Raw genomic sequence first — 25,813 nt, 5'->3', positions numbered from 1 at the left:
ATAGTTAAACCAAAATATTTAAGGATAGCTTCAATTTATCTCAGTTCAGACAAAAACAAATATATATCCTCTCTGGAGGAAAATAACATCCTAGATTCAAATGATTTCTATACGTTTTCATATTCAGTATTCTACACTCAATCAAAAATAACCAGACACAGGATGCCTGGGTGGCTCGGTAGTTGTATGCCTGCCTTCGGCCCAGGACATGATCCTGGAGTCCCAGGATCGAGTCCCACATCGGGCTCCCTTTCTCTGCCTTTCTCTGTTTCTCATAAATAAATAAATAAAATATTAAAAAAAAAAAAAACCAGACACACAAAATACATATGAATGGGAAAAAGTTAAGAAAAACAAAAGATAACAAAAATAGACCCAATAAAAATAGAGCCATACGGAATCAAGATAATGGAGTTATCAAAAACAGAACTTAGGGTGGCCCCAGTGGCGCAGCGGTTTAGTGCCACCTGCAGCCCAGGACGTGATCCTGGGGACCCTGGATCGAGGCCCACGTCAGGCTGCATGATGCCTGCTTCTCCCTCTGCCTGTGTCTCTGCCTCTCTCTCTATGTGTCTCTATGAATGAATAAATAAAATCTTTAAAAAAAAACAGAATTTAAAAGAAAAACTATACTTAATATATCTAAGGAGATAAAAGGCAAGATAGAAGGTTTTTTTTTTAAGATTTTATTTATTCATGAGAGACAGAGAGAAAAGCAGAGACACAGGCAGAGGGAAAAGCAGGCTCTATGCAGGGAGTCCGATGTGGGACTTGATCCCAGGACTCTGGGATTGTGCCCTGAGCTTAAGGCAGATCCTCAAACTCTGAGCTACCCAGGTGTCCCCAAGATAGAAGATCTCTAGAGGGGCTTGAAAAAATATATTTTAAAAATGTCAGATGTAAATTCCAGAAATGAAAAATGCAAAAACCAAAATTAATTCAACCGATAGCTTTAACAGCAGGTTTAACACAATTGAAGAGGAAATGGGTGAACTAGAAGAAAGGTCAGGAAAAAGGATTAAAAGATGAAGGGGCAAAAGTACCATCTGAAATGAAAACAGTGGAGAGTTTCTAAAACTATTGAAGGCTATCAAACAACAAAGTCAAAATATCTTAAAAACCTAAGGATAAATAAAAAGAAAACCACACCTAGGAACATTTAGTAGATAAAAAGCAAACATAAAAAGAATATATTACAAGTAGAGGGGAAAAGATAAATTGTACTCATCAGATCAAAAATAAACTGATACAGGTAGAGTTACTATGCTGCTCTGTCCCTGGGCACTCTGGCTGCCCAGGAAGACATCAGGGGAGCTACCACTGTATCCTTGGCTCATGGAAGAAGGTAGCAAGGGGTTTCAGTGGTGCTATTACAAAAGCTTACTTAGCTTTTAGTGAAGAACTAACTACAGTGGACAATGGAGACAAAACATTCTCTGCACAATTCCTATTATGAAATTCTACCTAATTACCTTTATTCAACATGCATCTGGGAAAAAAAAACAAAGCAAAAACACTGTCTACAGGATGGTATAGTAAATCAACAAAAAGAAAAACTTTGAAAATACAGTGAAATTCCACTGTAGTCCAAGTGAAGAATCTTTTCAAATGCCTTGACAAATTATCTTCTAAACTTTTTTCTTGTAAAGCAGCATTTAAAAATGCAAGCAAACGGGTGCCTGGCTGGCTCAGTCGGTGGATCGTGCAACCCTTGATCAAGGTTGTGGGTTCAAGTCCCACATTGGGTATAGTGATTAAATTTTAAAAAATCTTTAAAAAATGCATGTTAAGAATCAGAAGCATACATGTAACAAGCCTATCAATTTATATAATGATGGCTCCTGAAAAACAAACGGACTGTGGCAAAACCTTCCAGTGTACACCACAGCTACTCTTCTGCTATTAAATTACACTGCAGCCATATACTTTCCAAAATAGCCATTTCCCCTGTACAATACAGGGATCCATCTATTAAGAAAAACAGAAGGGAAAACTATATGCATAATCAGAAGTTCTCAAATCAAACCTTTAAATCACTGACCAATAAACTCACACCTAAGATAGACATTTAAGCAATAGAAACTTCAGAAATAAAGCTGGTAACCTTTGGCAGACTCTTGTAATGCTAGTATCAGAAAAAAACTTTTACAGGGCAGCCTGGGTGGCTCAGTGGTTTAGCACCATCTTCAGCTCAGGGCCTGATCCTGGAGACCAGGGATCAAGTCACATGGCAGGCTCCTTGCATGGAGCCTGCTTCTCCCTCTGCCTGTGTGTCTCTGCCTCTCTCCCTCTCTGTGTCTCTCATGAATAAATAAATAAAATCTTAAAAAAAAAAAAAAAGACTTTTACAACTCCAAGGTATATTTAGAACCTTAAGCAACCTACATTTTTTTTCCCCAAATGCCCAGAGTCTCAGAATAGATTTTGGTTGCTTCCAAGCTTGGGCAATCATGATTAAAGCTGCTGTAATCTTGTGTAGGTTTTTGTGGCACACAAAGATTTCAACTACTTTGGGGCACCTGGGTGGCTCAGTGGTTGAGTGTCTGTCTTTGGCTCAAGTCATGATCCTGGGGTCCTGGGATCGTGTCCCACATCAGGCTCCCTATAGGGAGCCTGCTTCTCCCTCTGCCTATGTCTCTGCCTCTGTGTTTGTCTCCTGAATAAAGAAAGAAAATATCAAAAAAAAAAAAAAAAAAAAAGATTTCAACTGCTTTGAGTAAATGCCACAGAGTGCTGTACGGTAAGAGTATGTTTAGCTTTGTAGAAACTGCCAAACTGTCTAATAAAGTGGCTGTACCATTTTGAATTCCCACCAGCAATAAGAGTTCCTGCTGACCCACATCCTCACCAACATTTGTTGTCAGTGACCCAGATTTTGTCCATTCTAATAAGTATGTAATGGTATCTCACTATTGTTTTAATTTGCATTTCCCTGATGACCTATGATGTGGAGTATCTTTTCATATGCTTATTTACCATTTGTATATCTTCTTTGTGGAGGTCTGCTAAGGTCTTCAGCCCATTTTTTAATTGGATTGTTTGTTAGAGTTTTTAAAAGGTTGTTTGTATGTTTTGGATAACAGTTATCAGCTGTGTCTTTGGCAAATATTTTCTCACGGTCTGTGGCGTGGCTTCTCATTTTCTTGACATTGTCTTTTGCAGAGCATAAGTCTTTAATTTATTTAAGTATAGTTAATCAATTATTTCTTGCGAGGATCATGTCTTTGCTGGTGTATCTAAAAAGTCATCAACATACTCAAGGTCACTTAAGTTTTCTCTGTCATCTTCTAGAAGTTTTACAGTTTTGCATTCTACATTTAGGAATATGACCCATTTTGAGTTAATTTGAAGGGTGTGATATCTGTGTTGCAATTTTTTTTTTTTTTGCATGTGGATATCTAGTAGATCCAGTACTGTTTGTGGAAAAGACTATCTCTGCTCTATTATATTGCCTTTGCTCCTTTGTCAAAGATCAATTGACTATATTTATGCAGGTTTATTTCTGGGCTCTCTATTCTGTTCCATTGACCTATTTGTCTACTCTTTTACCAATACAACACTGTCTTCATCATTGTAGCTTTATAGTAAGTCTTGAAATCAAGTACTATCAGTACTCCAACTTAGTCTTTCTTCAATATTCTCTTGCTTATTCTTTTGCCTCTCCATATAAAATGTTTGTTGATACCCACAAATAACTTGCTGTGATTTTGATTAGAACTTACTGAATCTATAGATCAAGCTGGGAAAAACGGACATCTTGAAAATATTAAGTTTTCCTATCCATGAACATAGAATTTTTTTTTTAAAGATAGATTTATTCGAGAGAGAGAGTGTGTATGAGTGGGGAGGAGGGGCAGAGGAGAGAGGGAATCCTAAAAAAGACTCCCTGCTGAATGCAGAGCTCAATGCAGGGCCCAATCTGTGACCCTGAGATCATAACCTGAGCCGGGACCTGAGACAAAAATCAAGAGTCAGATGTGTAACTGACTGAGCTAATAACCCTGGCACCCCTAGAATATTTTTCAGTTTATTTAGTTCCTCTTTGATTTCTTTCATCAATTTTGTACCTTTTCTCATATAGATCTTACACATAATTTGATAGATTTATACTTCAGTATTTTATTTGGTACTAATACAAATGGTACCATGTTTTCCATTTTAAATTCCACTTCTTCATTGCTAGTATAAAAAAAAGCAATTGATTTTATATATTAACCTCATCTCCTACAACCTTATTGTTACTGCTTACTCATTCTAGACTATTTTTATTGATACTGTTGGATTTTCTACATAGAATATCATGTCATCTACAATAGATTTTAAGACTGAAATCTTACTAGTCTCAAATACCCAGACCCAAATTGAATCAGTCTTGGAATCACTGGACACAAAGACCCAAAACTAACTTTTTATTAACAGCTCTATCAAACATTCAACTATATGGAAAAATCTTCTTGGGCCTAGAGATACTTGATACACTAATGCAGACACACAGATTTAAGAAAAAAAAAATCTACTTCTAGGAAATATTCTGAGAATACTCCAGCTCTTTACTATTATTGTCTGACATAGAAACTCAAACAGAAGAACTTCTGCTACTAAAATATACTGGTTTAGAAAGAAAAGTTCATTTAAGCAGCATAGATACATAGATAATGAATACTGGTTCTGAAACACTGGGGATTTTCTTCTTCACCGACAGTGAACCCCAAATAGAAATTGATTCATTTCTTTTTGGCTGATTTGGCTTGGAACACTACGGAACCTCAGTTTAGAGATACAGAAATCCAGACATATGCTCAACTATGCTCAGGACTCAATTTCTAGTTAGTGTTCACACACAGGACAAAACTTGTAATTTTCTCATCAACTGACAAAACAGAAAACAGGAACAACAATATTTTAACTATATTGAATGTAGTTGGATTACATTGCTTCTGAGTAGATTGTGATTCCTTGCCTTTTGTACATGTAAACTTGAAACCTATAATGTGAATATATTACAAAAGTAGGATGATATTGACCTATAAAAATTAAACTGACAGCTGATGTCTCAGCAGAAATAAGTTATAAGAGAGTGCAAAGATACTATTAAGGTGTTAAAACAAGAATAATTCCCAATCTTTATAATTCTCTACCTAGTGAAAATATCCTTCAATATCACCAAGGTTACAACAGAGGTGGTGAGAAATGTTCTGCTTTTGGGTATATTTTAAAGACAAAACAAATTGGATTGGATATGGATTTATGAAATCACGGATCACTCAAGGTTTCAGGGCAAGAATTACATGAAGAGACTTTCTATTTACTAAGATGGGAAGACTGAAAGAGCAGATTTATGAATGTCAGAGGGTAAAGGGTAGTGTATAGCACAACTCAGGTTTGAAAATGTTAAGCTTGAGGTGTCTATTACACATCCCAGTGAAAATAAAAAGGAGGTGGTTGGACATTGAAGTCTGGACTTCAAGAGAGAACACCATGCTACAGGTATATATTTGAGAATCCAAAGTAAATACATGAGACTGGATGAGTTCACTGGGGGATGAATATAAATATAAGAAGAGAAATAGTTTAAGGACTGAGCTCAGGGACACTCCCAACATTTGCAGGTCATGGAGATGAGAAGGAACTAGCAAAAGAAACTGAAAAAGGACAGTCAACGAGATGAAAAGAAAATCAAATGAGCATGGTACCTCAGAAGCCAAATGAAGAAAGCATTTAAAGGAGTAGAGCAAAGATGCAACTGATCATCTTTGTCAAATGTTGCTGATAGGTTAAATAAAATGAAGACTGGGGTCTGACACTGAATTGAGCAACATGAAAGTAAATATTACCTTGAAAAAAAGTTTTCATAGGGGCAGCCCCGGTGGCGCAGTGGTTTAGCGCCGCCTGCAGCCCAGGGTGTGATACTGGAGACCCTCTATGGAGTCCCATGTCAGGCTCTCTGCATGGTGCCTGCTTCTCTCTCTGCCTGTGTCTCTGCCTCTCTCTCTCTCTCTGTGTGTCTCTATGAATGAAGTCTTAAAAAAAAAAAAAAAGTTTTCATAGAATGATGAGAGAAAAAGGGAGATTATAGTAGGTTTAAAAGAACATCCGAAAAAAAAAAAAAAAGAACAAAATGCAAGACGCTGGAGCCAGAAATTTAGACAACTCTTTCAATAAAATCTCTGTAAATAAGACACAAAATTTAGTACAAATACGTAATGTATCTGAATAACATGATTATTTCTTAAAATCAGATTTTAAATTCAGATTAAAAATCAATCTTAAAATTGATTTCTTAAAATCAAAAATCAGATTATTCATGATTTATTCATGAGAGAGAGAGAGAGAGAGAGAGAGAGGCAGAGACGCAGGCAGAGGGAGAAGCAGGCTCCATGCAGGGAGCCTGACGTGGGACTCAATCCCGGGTCTCCAGGATCACGCCCTGGGCTGAAGGCGATGCTGAACTGCTGAGCCACCTGGGCTGCCCAAGAAAATATTTTATAAGAAGTAACTACATAACAAAACTTGTAGGATACATTTAAATAGGTATTTTGAGGAAAATTTAAGACCTTAAATGTTTATATGAGGGGGGGAAAATAGGCCTGAAAAGTAATGACATAAGTATTTATGCGAAGAAATTAGGAAAAAAATTTAAAATCTAAAGAAAATGGAAATAATAAAGAACAAAACTTAATGAGGATCACCAAAGCAAAATGTTGGTCCTTTGAAAAGACTAATAATATACTAAAAAAGGGGAAATCATTACAGATTCTCTAGACATTAAAATGTTCATAGGATATTATAAACACTATTTTTAAAAAGTTTTAAAATTTAGAGAAAACATACAAATGCCTTTGAATATATGTTGAATGGCACAAGAAGAGATTTCTAATTGTTCCTTTATCCATTAAACAAATAAAATAAAAATTTCCTTCAAAAAAAAAAAAGTAAGACCCAAAAGGCTTCATTGGTTAAGTACTAAAACTCTAATATTATGCAAATTCTTCCAGGTAATGAAAGGAAAAAAATGAATTGAGATTATTATAAAGTTTACATGATATTGATACCAAAATCTGATTTTAAGAAGCCCCAAGAAAGGCAAGTTACTGGCCAATCTCAATTATATAAATACATGTAAATATCTTAAAGCATAAACTGACACCAGAAATCTATAAAAAGTATAATTTATCCTCACTGATTTGACAAAACACATCTATCCCTAGGGATAAATAAATCCTCTCAGTAATCTTTTAAAGGAATAAAAACTTTTAACTTTTTCAACCTGAAAGAAGAAATCTATGAAAAACATACAGCTAGCATTATATACTAACTGTTGAGAATCTGAATGTTTCCACCTTTGATGTGGAACAGGACAAGGATGTCCACTTTACCATTTCTATTCAATGTTGTACTGGATGTTCCAGGCAGTGAAGTAAGAAATAGAAAAAACAAAAACAAAAACAAGCATGCAGACTGAACATGTAAAACTGTCTTTGTTTGCAGATGACTTAACTATCAACATAGAAAATTAAATGGATTGTACAAAGAGGCTTTTAGAACTGAAAGGTAAATCTAGCAAAGTTGTAAAATACCAAATAAATATATAAAAATCAATTGTAGGACTTCTGGTTTTAACCCTGACAAGTAAAAAGCTTAGAAACTGTCATTTCCATTGTTATAACAAAAAGATGAACAAAATGAAAATCACAGACTTTCTGTGGCACATTAGAATAGTGAATTACAGAGTAAACTGCCTATTCAAAATCTTAAAAGAATAAGATCTGTTCATCTGGAGCAGTAGCCACTGGAATCACAAATGGTTAAGAACACTTCAATAACAATTTTGACAGATTCCTAGAGGCTGAGTTTGCACTAACATGAGAATGAGAAGCTCCTAGAGGTCACAGTTTTTTAGGGGTCCCTGATAGCTTCAGTGTTTACCTAAAGGAGTTCCACTAGGTTCTCACAGTAGGGATCTGAGAAAGATCCCCTCTGGCTCTGACAGGGGGAAAGTAATTATTACGAAATATGCCCAGAGCATTCTCTATAAATAGGAGTTTACTCTTCAAGTAAAAAGACTTAACCAAGCCTTATCCAAGCTATAAAAGGACATTTCTCCCACCTTACCCTCTCTAGCCTTCCTGTTTTACATAAGTGGATAAAAAAATAAAATAAAATAAAATAAAAGTTACAACAGTGGAAAAACACTTGTAAACATCATAGCCCAGAGACACAGGTCCACTAAAAGACTTAAATGTAAGTGTAAGACTAGAGAACATGTTGCCCCCTCTCACCTTAACACCACACTAACAGGGCTCCATGATAATAACAGTGAATTACAACCACAGAGCTGCAAGATGCACACTGAGGAAGGGTACTCAAGGAAGCTTAAAGTCAAAAGGAGAAACAACAATCAGGACAAGAGAGGAATTTGAAGTCCCTGGCACCTACATCTACCACAAACATTGAACACAGCTCAATCGCCAGCCAAATTAACATAAACATTCACACTAAAAGCTTACTTACTTCAGTTAACACCCAATACAATATGTGTGGCTTCAACAAAAAAATTAGGAGCCATGCCAAAAGTCAAAAACACAACCTGAAGGATAAAACCAGACTCAAATATAGTACAAACATGGGAATTATCAGACAGGAAACTTTAAATAACTATGACTAATTGTTAAGGGCACTAATGGAAAAAGTAGACAATATGCAGTAACAGGTAGGTAACAATAAACAGAGATGGAAACTCTGAAAGAAAAGGAAATGCTAGAAAGCAAAAGATGTGACAAAAACGAAGAATGCTTTTGATGGTCTTGTCAGTAGTTTGGACACAGCCAAGCATAAATCATTGAGCTTAAAAACAGGTCAATAAAAATTTCCCAAACTGAAACGCAAAAAGAAAAACAAAAACAAAAACAAAAACAGAACAGAACATCCAAGAACTGTGAGTATTAACTGAAATACCAAAAGGAGAAAAAAGAAGAGAACAAGAGCCTAAGAAATATTTGAAGTAATTATAAAATAAATTCATGAGGATGAAAAGTACAATATAGGGAATATAGTCAATATTATAACAACTATACAGTGATCTATGGTAACTACACTCATTGTGGTGAACATTTCATAAGGTATATAGTGTCAAATCACTATGTTTACAATTAAATATAAATCAACTATACTTCAATTTAAAAAAATGTTTTAAGTAATAATGGCCTAGAACTTCCCAAAATTAATGCACAGTATCTACAGGAAGGAAACTATAAAACAATGATGAAAGAAATTAAAGATCTGAATAAATGGAGAAATATTCCATGTTGATGGATTGAAGCATTCTGTATTAAGATACTCGTTCTCCCCAACCTGATCTACAGATTCAGTGCAAATCCAGTTAAAATCTCAGAAAGCTATTTTATAGGTATTTATTTTAGAGAGGTATGGATTCTAAATTTTATATGGAAAGGCAAAAGACTGAAAATAGCCAATACACTTCCAATGAAGAGAAAGTTGGAGGATTCACACTACCTAGTTTCAAGACTTACTATATGGTATAGTAATCAAGACAGCATTGTTTGGCAAAAGAATGCTCAAAATAGATCAATGGAACAAAATAGAGATCCCACACAAATATAAGCAATTGATCTTTGATAAAGGAGCAAAGACAATACAGAAAGGCTAGTATTTCAACAAATGATGCTAGAACAATTTCAAGACACCCATATGCAAATTAAGTGAACTGAACTTACATCTTTCACAGAATTAACATAGATCATTGAACTTAAGCATAAGATGCAAAACTATACAACTTCTAGGAGAAAACATAGGAGAAAAATATGCACCCTTGGTTTTGGTAATGAGTTTTTAAATACAACACCAAAAATACAATCCATGAAAGTATAAGGTAAAGTTGAACTTCATCAAGGGATCCCTGGGTGGTGCAGCGGTTTGGCGCCTTCCTTTGGCCCAGGGCACGATCCTGGAGACCCGGAATCGAATCCCATGTCGGGCTCCCGGTGCATGGAGCCTGCTTCTCCTCCCTCTGCCTCTCTCTCTCTCTCTGTGACTATCATAAATAAAATAAAAATTCTTTAAAAAAAAAAATTTAAAATTTCTGCTCTGCAAAAGGCACCATTAAAAGACTGAAAAGATAAGACATAGATGGGAAGTATATATTTGCAAACCACATATTTGATAACAACATGTATCCAAAATATTCAAAGAATTCTTAAAACTCAATAAGTAAACAAAAAATTGGAAAATGGGCAAAATATCTAAACAGATGCCTCACCAAAGGAAATATACAGATGGCAAGTAACAATATGAAAAGATACTGCACATAAATTGTCATTAGCAAATTAAAACAATGAGATATTGCTATACACCTATTATAATGGTTAAATACAAAAATGTGACAATACCAAATGCTAATAAGGATATGGAGCAACGGAAACTCTCACTCATTGCTGGTGGGAATGCAAAATGGTATAGTCACTTTGACAGAGTTGAACAGTTTCTTATAAGGCTTAATACAGTTTTACTCTATGATTCACCAATTGTGCCCCTAGGTATTTACTGAACTGATCTGAAAACCTCTGTCCATACAAAAGCCTGCATATGAAAGTTTGCAGCATGGGCCACCTGGGTGGCTCATTTGGTTAAGTGTCTGCTTTTGTCTCCGGTCATGATCCCAGGGTCCTGGGATGGAGCCCCACATTGGGCTCCCTGCTCAACGGGAAGCCTGCTTCTTCCTCTCCCTCTGCCTGCTGCTTCCCCTGCTTATGTTCTGTCTCTCTAACAAAATAAATAAATAAAATCTTGAAAAAAAGAAAGAAAAAAAAAGAAAGTTTACAGCAGCTTTATTCATAATTGCCAAAAGTGGAAGCAACCAAGACGTCCTTTAATATGTGCATGGATAAACACACTGTAGTACATACAGATGATAGATTATTATTCAATGATAAAAAGAAATAAGCTATCCAGGTATGAAAAAACATGAATGAACCTAAAATGCACATTACTAAGTGAAAGAAGCTAGTCTGAAAAGGTTGTACACCGTATGATCTCAATTATATGACGTTCTGGAAAAGGCAAACATTTCCTCAGCCAGGTGATCAAGGTCAAAATCAATGATAATAAATTTATGAACATTATGTACTCATAATACCATATATATATATATACATAAATATATATATATATCCTAAAATGGCATTTTACCTCTGTGACCGCTCTCAAAAAGAAATTATCCAGTCTAATCATGACAAAAACAGCAGACAAACCCCAACTGAGAGACATTCTACAAAATACCTGATCAGTATTCCTCAAAACTGTCAAGGTCATCAAAAACAAGGAAAGTATGAGGCTGTTATAGCCAAGAGAAGCCTAAGGAGACATGACAACTAAATGTAATTTTGTGTCCTGGATAGGATCCTGAACAGAAAAAGGACATTAGAGGAAAACTAAGGAAATCTGAATATAGTATGGACTTCAGTTAGTAATGTATCAGATAACTGATTCATTAATTGTAACAAATGTAATGTACTAGTGTAAGATGTTAACAGAGGAAATTGGTATGAGGATTGTAGGAACTCTACCATCTTCACAATTGCTCTGTTAATCTAAAACTTTTGAAAAATATTTATTATTATTATTTTTTTTAAATTTATGATAGTCACAGAGAAAGAGAGAGAGAGAGAGAGGCAGAGACACAGGCAGAAGGAGAAGCAGGCTCCATGCACCGGGAGCCCGACGTGGGATTCAATCCCGGGTCTCCAGGATCGCACCCTGGGCCAAAGGCAGGCGCCAAACCGCTGCACCACCTGGGGATCCCCTATTGTTTATTTTTAAAAACAATTGTATTTTCATATATAAGCAATCAGAAAGTGAAATTTAAAAATTCCACTTCCAATAGCATCAAAAAATAGGAAATAGAGATAAATTTGACAAAAGAAGTACAGGACCTATACACTAAAAACTACAAAACACTGCTTGAGGAAAATTAAAGATCTAAACAATGGAGCAATATTACTCTGCGAGTGGGATCTCTTCATATTCCTTAGATGTCACTTTTTCCAATTCCAATCAAATTCTCAAGCAGGTTTTTTTTTTTTGTATACACTGTGAAACTGATTCTAAAATTAAAATAAAATACAACAGAATAGCCAAAACTACTTTGAGAAAGAACAAAGTTGGGAGGACTAACATTATCTAATCTGAAGACCTTAAAAACACACACACACAAAGTAATTGGCTGGGCTATATTGGGATCAAGATATATACATAAAACAATCAAACAAAATAGATCATCAAGAAAAGACTTATACATATATGGACAATTGACCTTCTACAAAATACAAAAACAATATAGCATAGAAAGGATAGTTTTTCAACAAATATTGGAACTGGATATCTTTATGCAAAAAAAAAAAGTGAACTATAATCTATATCTTGTACTATATACAAACTTTGAAATGGATAGCAGACTTAAACGTTAAGAATTATAATGTAGGGCAGCCCGAGTGGCTCAGCGGTTTAGCACCGCCTTCAGCCCAGGGCGTGATCCTGGGGACCCAGGAATGAGTTCCATGTCAGGCTCCCTGCATGGAGCCTGCTTCTCCCTCTGCCTGCATCTCTGCCTCTCTCCCTCTCTCTCCTCTCTGTGTTTCTCATGAATAAATAAATAAAATCTTAAAAAAAAAAAAAAGAACTATAGCACTGCTAGAAGAAAACACAAAAGAAAAATTAAGTGACCTTATGCTTGACAACAATTTCTTTAAAAGAATACAAAAAGCTGAATATAATTTTTTTTTAAAAAATCAATAAATTTCACTTAATCAAAATGGAAAGCATTTGCTTTTTAAAACACACTTAATAAAAAGGTAAGCCACATAGTGGGGAAAACCTGCAAAATATACCTGACATAGGACTTAGAGTATAGAAAGGACTTTTACAATTTGATAACAATATAAACAATTCAATAGAAGTGTGCAAAAGATTTGAATTGACACTACAGAAGATAAATGTATGGTACATAACCACATGCACAGATGCTCAAAATCATTAGTCATTAGGGAAGGCAAATTAAAACCATAATACATACCTATTATAATGGTTAAGATTAAAAGATAAGGCATACCAAGTGTTGAGATGAGGCTACAGAACACCTGCAATACTCATACACTACTGGTGTAAATGTAAAATAAAATAGTACAGCCACCTTGGAAAATAGTTTAATATATTCTTCAAAAGTTAAACATTTATCCATCACATGATTCAGTTACTGTACTCTTATGTACTTCATCCAAGAAAAATAAAAGCTATGTCCAAACAAAGATTCACGTAAGAAGACACAAGAATGTTTTATTTGTTACAGCTCCAAACTGGAAACAACTGAAATGTCCATATATTCATAAAATGGAATACTTCAGCAATAGAAAAGAATAAACTATTGATGATAGTATATGGATAAATTTCAAAATAATTATGCCGAGAGAAAATATAGTATACATGATTTCATTTATATAACATTTTAGAAAATCCAAACAAATCTCCAGGACAGAAGGCAAATCAGTGGTTGTTTAGGGATTGGCAGGATAGGTGAGAGGTTACAGAGAGAAATGAAGAAACTTTCAGGAATGATGGATAGGGCCACTATAATTGTGCCAACAGTTTTACAGGTATATACACATACTTACCAAACTGAACACTTTAAACATGTGCAGTTTACTGAATGTATGTCAATTAGACTCTAATAATACTGTTAAAAGAAAACAAATATATGCAAAAACCTTCCAAGTATCATATAACTATCTGATAGAATATTTTAATAAACTACTAAAATGCTTTCAAGGAACTTCTAATAACACTGGCAATGCTTATGATATACAATTAACTGAGGCTGGCCAAATATGTAAGCTAATATAGAAAGACGTCAATTACATAGAAAGCTCATGTAACATGGACAGAAATATTCCTGGTTAGAAAGAGATCTATATTAATAATAGTTTTCAGTGAGTTAGGGAATCATGGATGATTTAAATTATCTTCACTTTTTTCTATTCTCCAGGGTTTTCTTTGTTGTTGTTTTTGTGGCATTTTATTATTATTTTTATTTTACCTGAGCTTAATTATCCTTTTAAACAGGAAATTTAAAACTAAATGAAGGAAAAATATTTGAGTGATTATCTGTCCTAACAAGTTATTCCAACATATGTATCACAGACCCTTGAAAGATCAAAGAGAGGACTATGGGAGTTCATATGAGCATATGAACCAAGTATTACCTGTAGACTTAATAATATATTTCACACTCATATGAACTACTATTTTTCAAATGTTCAGATACACTGCAATTCAACATAACTGAATATGTAGAATGCTATCTTTCCCCTCAACAGACACTAAAACTGCTAACATGGAGGTCTTCAAAAACTTATTCCCCTATACTTATTGCCTGTAGGTTGCTTTATTTGGAATTTCTCTGACTACCATACCAGTATGTAGGAAGGGTTAAGTACCAACTTGGCATTCAATTAACAGAGGTTCCATTTTACAGTCCTACGTGTTCAAACGCCAAAGTGAAATATGCTTGGTACCCAGACAGACTTTGTAAAAGCTACTTCAGTTAAACATTAGGCTTTCTGCAAATGTAAGATGAAGGTTACCAGAAGTTTAATTCCTAGTTAACTATGGCACTACTAGGGACGCCTGGGTGGCTCAATGGTTGAGTGTCTGCCTTTGGCTCAAAGCGTGATCCCAGAATGCCTGGTTAGAGTCCCACATCAGGCTCCCTGGATGGAGCCTGCTTCTCCCTCTGCTTATGTCTCTGCTTCTCTCTCTGTGTGTGTCTCTCATGAATAAATAAATAAAATCGTTAAAAAAAAGAAAAAGTATGACATTACCAGTCCATAAGGGAATTTGGGGAAATCATTTAATGTGTGCTGAGATTTCTACAAATGCTTCATAATAACCCTCTAAGAAATTAAAGTCAACAAATATTATCATTATAAAATACAAAAAGCAGATCTAGTAGTTATAGTAAACTAGTTGTTTAAAGGTAATTTAGTTTACCTCAAAGAATTATTCTCTGCCTTTTGTCTGCCAAGTTCACTTTCAGTGTCCATTGCCTTTCTTGCTAGTGATTTCATTTCTTTTTCCACAGTAGTTATGGTTTCCTTCATCAAAGTCATATTTGACATTTGCTCCATACGTTCATCATCAAGCTACACAAGTAGAATGACAAGGTTATTGCCACCACTAACAAAATCTTCCTAAGAGACATCCTTTCTTTGTGCAAACTGTGGCATATGACGAGATTTACACTAAGAGATGATCAGATTAGACTTGAATGTTGTGGGAGGCTGTATGGACAAAGTACTGTGGAAGACGAACAAGAACAAGCCACTGCACAACCTATGCATAAAGCCTATCACAGTATATGCATCTACATTTTTCAATCTGGTTCATTTTGACTGCAGCATATGTAACTTATTTGCAAAAGGATTTATTTGTTGTTAAACATTAACAAATTATACATATAAAAAAGAATTATGAAAAAAATGTTTCTCTCTCCTGAGTAATGCTTTTTTTCTCATTATAATGTAATACAGATGAATTTATAAATATATTCAATTAAATTTGGTAATAGAAAGTCAAATTCCCCTAATTTTGTTTATATAGTCATAACATCTAAAATACATATTCATAGCATCTAAAATTCTTGATTAGTAAAAAGTGATGCTTCACTTTTAAATTCAGCTTAAATACATTCTTCTCATTAATTTTCATTTCATAATACTTTCTTCTACTTTAGCTACCCTTTAGATAGAATAAACCAGTTTCTCTGTATCTGACAATGCTATCTTTAATAAAATAGAGAGATGAGAAAGTTGCTAAAATCCTACAGATGTATCCCTAATGGGTTTTTTTAAAAGAACACACTTGCAACCCAACAGAAAAAAAGACTTTACTTATATTTTTTTGGAAGGAAATAAATAATGAAAAAGTGATAATTTATACCATGCACACCATCTTAAATATTTTAGGATTATTAACACTATCTTAGAAAAATAAAAGAGCTTCTCTGAACATGGAAAACAAGGGAAAGGGGGAAGCTACTGACAGTTTATAGCCGAAAGCACAAAAGTGATTTTTCTTTACGTTATGAACTGTACACTCCAGCTCTTCTATCCTTTGTTCCAAATGGGCCTTCTCATTAAATGCTGTCTCTTGGGCAATCTGTTTAAAAAAAAAAAAAAAATGTTTTCAATGTCACTCTATTGTGTTTCAGAAATGGTCATACAGATAAAATTTACCCAAACCTTTAGCCTTTCCCTCAGGCTATCTCGTTCTGTGGTCATTCTTCGTAAATCAGTGAAGGCCACATCTCTTTCAGTCTCCACCCGCCGGAGGATGGCATGTGCTGTTGTTGATTTAGGAGATTTACAGTTTTTCATCATTTCTCGTCGAAGTCGGGCAATTTCTTCTTGTGCCTATTATTTAAATATATAGACTTCTATTTAATAAACTTTAGAACAGACATAAATACAGCTATCTTATATCCAGCCAATTAAATACAACCCATATATATAAATGCATGCAACATTTTTAAGTGAGCTTCTATAAATAAATGCAAATGATATCCAAAAATGCAAGTGAATGTGTAAAAAATAAAAGTTTGATCTATTATATCTTTGCTAAAAATTTTTTAAAATTTGGAGGCAATCAATGCAAGAGAGAATGTCTTACTAAGAAATATGCATGTAATACACTCCACCCATTTTGTTATATAAATTTGGGTTCAACAAAATTCTATTTTAATAAATATTATACTGTTCCCATCCTTCTCTACATAAATATATATGCCATTTCCGTGTCCTGGCTACTTTTACTCTGACAGAAGGCCTATCAATCCTTACTGACAACCCAATATACTCTCTCATACTTGTTCAAACCACCCTCAAGTCCCAAACCTACTGGACACCTACAGATGATTTCATATGCTACTGTGCTATTTTAAAGTCCCTAATCTTTCTTTCTCTTGATTTTGATCACTAACTATTCAGCTGGTCTCCAAGTCTCAGAGGAAGATATATTACCTCTCAATTTCCATAGCAAAGCCTTTACCAGAATCCTGGACCTCATCTCCTGAAATGTCTTCTAGGATACTCCTGACTCAATTACAGTTGATCCTTGAACAACATGAGTTTGAACTTATATAAGATCCACTTATACATAGATGTCTTCAATAAATACAATATATTACTATAAATGTATTTTCTCCTCCTTATGATTTTTTTACTAACATGTCCTCTAGCTTATTTTATTGGAAGAGAAGTGTATAATACCTATATAAGAAAGATGTTAATTGACTACATTATTGCTAAAGTTTCTGGTCAATGGACTAGTTACAATTAAATTCTGGGGAGTCAAAAGTTTTTTTTTTTGGGGGGGGGGGGAGTTGAAAGTTATCCATAGATTTTCCAACTGAGCAAGAGGGTTGGCACCCATAGTCCCACTTTGTTCAAGACTCAACTGTATAATTATTTCCTCTCACTCTGAATAGCTCCCTCTCCACTGGCTCTTTCTTCCCTGCTTTCTACTAATACATGCCTCCTCTATCTTGAAAAATGTCATTTGACCTTGTTGCCCCATTTACAATCCCATATCTCTTTTGCATTTGACATAATTTTTTCTTTAAGCACCATGGTTTGTACCCATTGCCTGCTCCTCACACCTACCCTCCCACCCGAATGTAAACTGCCTGATTCCTATACCTACATTTTTGCAGAATTTCAAAAAATGACCTCACTATATAGCCTTTTCTCAGTTCCCATTTTTGGTATTTGGTAACATTTGACATTGTCTCCAACACCAGGTTTTAGATTCTTTCCTTCCTTGGGCTTAATATTGTTCTACCTTAGTTTCTGATCTTCTTTATCTCTTTTAAAGGTTCCTCTGCCAATCGAAAAAAAAAAAATCCCAACACTACATCTTGACTTCTCCATTCCTTTATAGCTTTCTCATTCTGAGACCTCATCTCCTCTGAAGGCCATAAACTCACCTCTAAGAAGATAGGTTTCATTAAGAATATCTTAAGAATAAAGTAATTCCCAAATGTTATGTTAATTTGATTGGGAGATTTATTTATTTATTTTTTAAAAGATTTTATTTATTTACTCATGAGAGAGCGAGAAAAGCAGAGACACAGGCAGAGGGAGAAGCAGGCTCCAAGCAGCGAGCCCAACGCGGGACTCGATCCTGGGACTCCAGGATCACAACCTGAGCCAAAGGTGGCGCTAAACCGCTGAGCCACCCAGGCTGCCCTGATTGGGAGATTTAAGCATTCTTAGAGAACTTAAAAAATTATTTATCTCTGGAATTAATTATTATTAATTAGATATTTCATTTATAAATAAGTTTACCTGTTCATAAAGAAGAAAGGTCTTGTCTCTTTCAGATGTAAGAACCTTGACATTACCCTGAATTTCTGCCAAATGACGCTCATATTTTTCCAGCATGCATTTAAGTTCTTCACGGTCTCTTGTTGTCTTCAAAAGCTCGACATCACAGTTTGTACCCTACAGTTATTACATAAGAAATTTGAAATTCTTCTTTGACATGTGGTTCTAAAAATCAGTGCTACTAATAGCAGTACACAATCTCTACTCAAGCAAACATGACTATATAATGAAAGGAAATGATGAAAAAAAAAGTTAAAAAAATCACTTCTCTTTTAAAAAGTTTCATCCCAAATTGGTCCACATTTATCTGATTACCCCCCAACCACTACCAATACTAGTGATAAAGAATCAAATTCAATGGACCACTGTGCCATCAAAGAGATCTGTTTCCCCAATTCTTGGATATACTAATTCATGCCAAATCAAAATGAATTATTTACACATTACGTAAATCAAAGAACAAAAGTTTGTGTTTAAGGAACAAACTCCAAAATATTTGTAAGTTTCCAAAACCTACCCGGGAAGATGGAGATGGGCGTCTTGGACTTTTAGATCTACTTCTGATCATCTTTCTCAAATTTTGAGCTTCACTCTTGTAGTAATCTCTGTCTGCTTCTAAAGTCTTGACAAAGGAATCAAGTCTGGAAGGAGATTTATTTTGTGCTTTTTCAGTCTCTAAAATTATCTTGCCAAGAAGGAAAAAATTGGGTCATTATTTCACGTTAAACCACAGTATCATCTTCTAAATGAAAATTGAATAAACAGGGTCCTTAAAAAATAATAAATTTGGTATTATAAAAATAATTCATCTATACTCCTTAGAAAGCAGCTAGATGTCTTCTTTTTCTAGCATTTCTGAATGTACTATATTTTTATTTAACTGAAAGCACCTCAAATTTACTCAATAATTTTAAGAAAAAATGGTAAAGAAATTTCAGAGAGGCCAGAAATGTCCACAGATCTAGTTACAAGTCCTAGAAATTGAATAAATTTACTTAGAAAACAAGAATGCTAATATTAAAACTTCTTTCATTGCATCTAAGTTTTATTCAATAATTGTTCAACAAATGAATAAATTAAATGAATGCTGGATATTCTATACTTGTATATACTTTCAAGTACATTCTCATTCACCTCAGAAGCATTTTTTCTTTTACAATCTTTATTTTACCAATACTTTATTGGGAGAAAATTACAGATATGCTTTCAGAGAGGGTGTTCCAAATATTTTAAATGATAGCATTAAATTATCTGAACAGAGAACTTTTTCATTTTTACATTGTTAGATAAAACAAAAACAAAAAACACATTATTCGGAATTAACATACAACATCTGACTTAATATTGATTACTAGGAGGAATAAAAGTTAATGTGTAAACAAATGCATCTTATATTTTCAGAATTAACTTATTCACAGTCATCATTCAATCAAGTAGTAGCTAAGGACACCAATAGAACCAACCAAAAGTTCTTTCCACCTCTAGGAAAGAAAGGTGTAACGATGAAATAGAGCAAGAACGGCAAGGCTCTTACAGATAGGAAGTGCCCTTGTACACCAGAGTGCTGATTTTAGAAAACGTTTTTCATTGTTCACAAAATGCATGAGAGCTAAAACACATACATCATTTTTTTGTAGTCTAACAGAATAAAAATGATTCCTCAACCTACATTTATGAAAAACATACTTACAGATCTAAGCCTTTTAATTGTATCTTCCAATACTATTATATTATTTTGCTGGCAAATGAGTTCAATCTGAAAAATAAGTTTGAAAATTGTCATTTAGATTAAAAATACTTAAATTGTTATTTAGAAAATTGTTATTTAGATTAAAAATATTTAAACAAATTGAACTAAAAAGAGAACATCAAAGAAGGAAGCCACTTGAAACAACAGGTATTGGCAAGGATGTGAAGCAAAAGGAAACTTCATGCACCGTTGGGAATGCAAACTAGTGCAGAAACTGAAAAACAATAAGAAGGTTCCCCAAAAATTAAAACTGTAACTACCTTACAATCCAATAATTGCACTATTGGGTATTTACCCAAAAAATACAAAAACACTAATTCAAAGGGATATATGCATCCCTATATCTATTGCAGTATTATTTACAATAGCCAAATTATGGAAACAGCCAAAGTGGCCATTGAAAAATGAATAGATATATATGTGGTTGTATACACACACACACAAAATAGAATATTATTCAGTCATAAAAGGAATGAAATCTTGCCATTTGCAACATAGATGAAGCTAGAAAGCTAATGCTAAGGGAAATAAGTCAGAGAAAGACAAATACCATGTGATTTCACTCATAGGTGGAATTTGAGAAACAAAACAAACGAGCAAAGGAAAAAAAGAGAGAGTGACAAACCAAGAAACAGCCTCTTAACCACAGAGAACAAACTGAGAGTTATCAGAGTGGGGTGTGGGTGGGATAGGTAAAAGATGGGATGGGGATTAAAGAGTACACCCAAGTGAGGAAAAATAAATAAAATAAAAACTTAAAAAAGGAAGTCACTTAAAAATAAAAACATGTGGTGGATAATTTACAAAAGAAAAGATAATCTATTCTTTCTGTTCACCTACCTTTGGGTGGTAAAAGAACATAGGATGAAATACAGCATTTCCTTTCAATTAACCCATGTTTATTACCAAATAGTAATTGGTTATATTTTACCAAATTACTCCCTACAAACTGCAACAAAATGTTAATACTAATTATAATTCTAAAGATGATAATAGGGAAGAGATAAAAGAATGGATAGGATAAAAGTTTTCCTCAATCACCAAAGTCAGAAGTGTTTGCTTTCTCCTCTGAACTCTAGATCAACCAAATTCATAAAATATTTTTTGTATCAGTTTTAGGAAATCAAACATACCCAGTCTTATAATATAGCTACCTGTAGTCATAATCATATATCTAGTATATGACTAGATTGCATATTTCTAGAGGACAGTAACTATATTTTTACACAAAGATCTATTTGATATAATCTATAAGTTGGCATATTAGTTTAATAAATTTATTTCTTAATTCATAAACCTTCCCCTCATTATTCTAAACTGTTTCCTGATATATTTTAAATTTGACTTTTCTGGAATTATTGCTCATTTGTTCTTTAGACCCAAGTTCTTTTTTAAGATTTCTCTGGCAGTCATATTTTTTTGTAGTTTATAAAATATTAAGGGTTAATGGTATGAAACAAAACCTATGTACACTTTGGAAAAGCTAATGCAGTTTCCAACAGACAATTTTCAATGCTTTAATTTATACTATTATGTAGACATCAAAAAGAAATGGATCTATATTAAGTTATGTATAGAGATGCCCATAGTATAAAAACTCACACTGTCAAAAATTTTATCTGACACATTGCTATGAAAAATAAATTTATACACACATATCCTAGATACAGATGGAACATAAGCAGTAATATGTAAACTGAGGAAGATAAGATTATGCCTAATTATAGCAAGATGTGATTACAATAAATGTTATTTTCTTCATTTCACGCTTCCACATGGAAATTTTTAAAATAAACATATATTACTTTTGCAGACATAAAAAACATTGCTAATTTCATTCTGAAAAACAAAATTACAACTGGTCCAAATAAAAAGATGCTAACTCAGTGTTTTCATTTATTTGACAAATGATTAATGAGAACCTACTGTGTGCCTGACATTGTGCTGGGGATAGCAGGGAATAAAACAGACAAAAAACCTATGCCCTCCATCTGCACCCCAATGTTTATAGCAGCAATGTCCACAACAGTCAAACTACGGAAAGAGCTCAGATGTCCAGATGAATGGATAAAGATGTAATGTGTGTGTGTATACATATATACACACACAATGGAGTACTACTAAGCCATCAAAAAATGAAATCTTGCCATTTCCAACAACATGGATAGAACTAGAGGATATTATGCTAAGCGAAATAAGTCAATCAGAAAGACAACTGTCTTTTGATTTCACTTGTGTGGAATTTAAGAAACAAAACAGAGGAGCATAATGGAAGGGAGGGAAAAATAAAACAAGATGTAATCAGAAAGGGAGAAAAACTGTAAGAGACTCTTAACCCTCTTATCCATAGGAAACAAACTGAGGGTTGCTGGAGGGGACGGGGGTAGGGGGATGGGATAACAGGGTGATGGGCATTAAGGAGGGCATGCGATGTAACAAGCACTGGGTGTTATATAAAACTGATGAATCACTGACCTCTACCTCTGAAACCAGTAATAGATGTTAACTAAATGAATTTAAATTTAAAAAAAAAAAAAAGAAAACCTCTGACCTCGTAGAATTTACATTCTAGTTGAAAAGAGAAAAATAAAATAGGTAAAATATATATCTGACAGTTACTACATTATTCAAAAAAATACATAATGAACATTCACATCTGTTCTAGGCAACTGAGATAAAAAAGTGAAAAAAAAAAAAAACAACACCAAATATCTCTGCCTTTGGGGACCTTACATTCCAGCTGGGCAGACAGTAAAAAATAAAGCTAACAGGGATGCCTGGGTAGTTCAGTGGTTGAGCATCTTCCCTTCAGCTCAGGGCAAGATCTCGGAGTCCAGGATCAAGTCCCACATCGGGCATGAAGCCTCCTTCTCTTCCCACTGCCTATGTCTCTGCTCTCTTTCTGTCTCTCATGAATCAATAAATAAAATCTTAAAAAAATAAAAACCTAACAAATTCTATAGTACATTGGGGGGAAAAAGAACAGAGTTAAGATATTGGAAGTGTTTATGAAGGAACAGACTGGAATTTCAAATAGGGTTATCAGATAAGTCCTCATTAAAAGGAGACCTGTGGGCACAGAGAAAGGGGTCAACCATATAAAAATCTGGAAGAACATTCCAGGCAGAAGATATAGCTATAGCAAATGTTCTAAAGCAAAGGAATTTCTGCTAAATTCCAAAAAATAGTAAGGAGGCAGTAGTTGGAAAGTGCTACAGAAAAAATAAAGCAAGGGAGACAAAGGGATAAGCATGGGGTGGGAGAGGATGAAAAACTTAAATAGCCTTTACACTTCATCTTCCACATGCTAAATTTTGAAATATTTTGATTGATGAATCATACGTAAATGTAACAGTAACGACAAGAATTACCAAAGATCCAGTCCAATAATAGCCCTTATATTACTCAAAATATAAATTGTATGAAGAAACTAGTAATGGCCAAATAGCAATTCTGTTTCTTTCAAAAATTTATGTTCAGTTAGCTGAGAAATACTGTATTAGTAAGATATACATGATAAAAAAAATTACGATGAGCAGATAATAGAAGGTATATAATTCTGGTGGTTATAAAATATGTCCATAAGATTTGATATCCCTTACTTCAAAAGATGGAGTTTAATTTCCTTCCCCTTAAGTGTGGTACAGACTTAGTACTCACTTCTAGTGAACAGGATGTGATGGTCTGTAACTTTGTTAATAGGAAGGCTGTCCATATTCAGGGACAGGAGGCAAATGGGAAATCTCTTTACCTACTGCTTAATTTTGCTAAAATGTTGCCAAAACTGCTCTAAAATTAAAGTCTATTCAGATTTTTTAAAAGGGGGAGAACCTCAAAGAAATAAAACTCAGGGATCCCTGGGTAGCGCAGCGGTTAGGCGCCTGCCTTTGGCCCGGGGCGCGATCCTGGAGACCCGGGATCGAGTCCCACGTCGGGCTCCTGGTGCATGGAGCCTGCTTCTCCCTCTGCCTCTCTCTCTCTCTGTGTGTGACTATCATAAATAAATAAAAAAAAATAAAAAAAAAGAAATAAAACTCAGAGGCAGTGGAGACTAACACATTTTAATACACAGAAACGTAAAACTTTGATTAAAAAACCTTTAAAAAAAAAAAAAAACCTTTTAAAGTGTGAAATAGGGATGCCTGGGTGGCTCAGTGGTTGAGCATCTGCCTTTGGCTCAGGGTATGATCCCAGGGTCCAAGGATGAAGTCCTGCATTGGGATCCCTGTAGGGAGTCTGCTTCTCCCTCTGCCTATGTCTCTGCCTCTCTCTCTCTCTTTCATGAATAAATACATAATATCTAAAAAAAAATTTTTAAATAAAAAATATAATGTGAAATAAACTGTGTGTTGTGAAAATAGAAAAAAAGGATGGAAATGTATGTATTATCTATCTGTTGGTAGGTATCTATGCAAGAGAGAGAATTAGGAAGGGAGAGATATGTCCTATATACAGAACATTCCTGTTTTTCTTCCAAATTTTTATTAAATTCTAGTTAGCTAACTAATATATAGTGTATTATTGGTTTCAGGATTAGAATTTAGTGATTCATCACTCACATGTAACACCCAGGGCTCATCATAACAAGTGCCCTCCTTGACATCCATCACCCGTTTAGCCTATGCCCCACCCACATCTCTCAACAACCCTGTTTATTCTCTATTGTTAAGAACGTCTTATGGTTTACTTTCCCCCCACCCTTCCCATATGTTCATTTGTTTTATTTCCTAAATTCCATGTATTAGTGAAATCATATGGTATATGTCTCTGACTTATTTTGCTTAGCATAATACACAATGCCACATTTCTGAGCCCTATCCACGTCCTTGTAAATGGCTAGATTTCATTCTGTTCGATGGTTGAGCAATCAAACATATTCCATTGTATACATATATACCACATCTACAGAACATTCCTATTGCCTGAAATTTTTACCATGACTACATCTTACTTAAGAAATTTTTTGAGCAAAAACTTTTAAAAGAAATAAAATGTGCAGTACAATATATTTTAATCCTTAGGTAGACATTTAAATGTAATGTCAAACCTCAAAAACTGAAATGATACGAGAATGTCACTTTTTCCTTTGCACTTACATGATGTTTAAAGTAGAATTAAAATCCTGATCAGTAGTCCAATGCTAACTAGAATTACTGCAGTGATCATTTCACAATATATAGAAATAATCATGTTGTACACCTCGAGCTAATATAATGCTCTATGTCAGTTACAACAATAAAAATTCCTATTAGTGGAATATGTAATACCTTTGCTTCTTCAAGTTCTTTGTCAGCAGTATCCACCACAAAATTTTTCTCTTTTTCTAGTTGCTCTGCTAGTTGGTCAATTTTAATCAATTCTTTACAAAGATGCTCATTGTGGCTGGTTAAATCATCTACTTGACTGCTTACCACCTCCTTACTATCCAAGAGTTTCCTAACATATTCTTCCAAGCCATGATTTGTCTGTTTGAGATCTTCAATCTGTTGTAATTAGAAAAAAAAAATCATATTAAAATATTTCCCTTGATTTCCTCTGAGGAGAACAATTAGATAACTGGAATCAGGAAGGGAGATTTATTTCCTTGAAAGGAAACCTAAGTATATACATTTTT

General features: G+C 34.3%; 1 protein-coding gene across 7 annotated transcripts in view; it reads right to left on the bottom strand.

The window, feature by feature from the left end:
* Nucleotides 1-25,813, bottom strand: part of TSGA10 (testis specific 10) — a 128,629-nt gene that overhangs the window by 87,428 nt on the left and 15,388 nt on the right. For 5 of the 7 annotated variants that reach the window (XM_072741326.1, XM_072741325.1, XM_072741328.1 and 2 more), the window contains 7 exons: nucleotides 25,467-25,682; nucleotides 20,140-20,205; nucleotides 18,967-19,134; nucleotides 18,411-18,566; nucleotides 16,308-16,478; nucleotides 16,147-16,224; nucleotides 15,058-15,209 (listed from right to left, as the gene is read on the bottom strand). In XM_072741326.1, the coding sequence (XP_072597427.1) occupies nucleotides 15,058-15,209; nucleotides 16,147-16,224; nucleotides 16,308-16,478; nucleotides 18,411-18,566; nucleotides 18,967-19,017 (608 nt within the window). In that variant the 5' untranslated portion in view covers nucleotides 19,018-19,134; nucleotides 20,140-20,205; nucleotides 25,467-25,682. The remainder of the gene's footprint in view (nucleotides 1-15,057; nucleotides 15,210-16,146; nucleotides 16,225-16,307; nucleotides 16,479-18,410; nucleotides 18,567-18,966; nucleotides 19,135-20,139; nucleotides 20,206-25,466; nucleotides 25,683-25,813) is intronic. The other 2 variants (XM_072741329.1, XM_072741324.1) reach the window with 1 other exon arrangement.

Source organism: Vulpes vulpes, chromosome 16, assembly GCF_048418805.1.
Source record: "Vulpes vulpes isolate BD-2025 chromosome 16, VulVul3, whole genome shotgun sequence".
Taxonomy (NCBI): domain Eukaryota; kingdom Metazoa; phylum Chordata; class Mammalia; order Carnivora; family Canidae; genus Vulpes; species Vulpes vulpes.
This window is presented reverse-complemented; position numbering and strand designations above follow the sequence as displayed.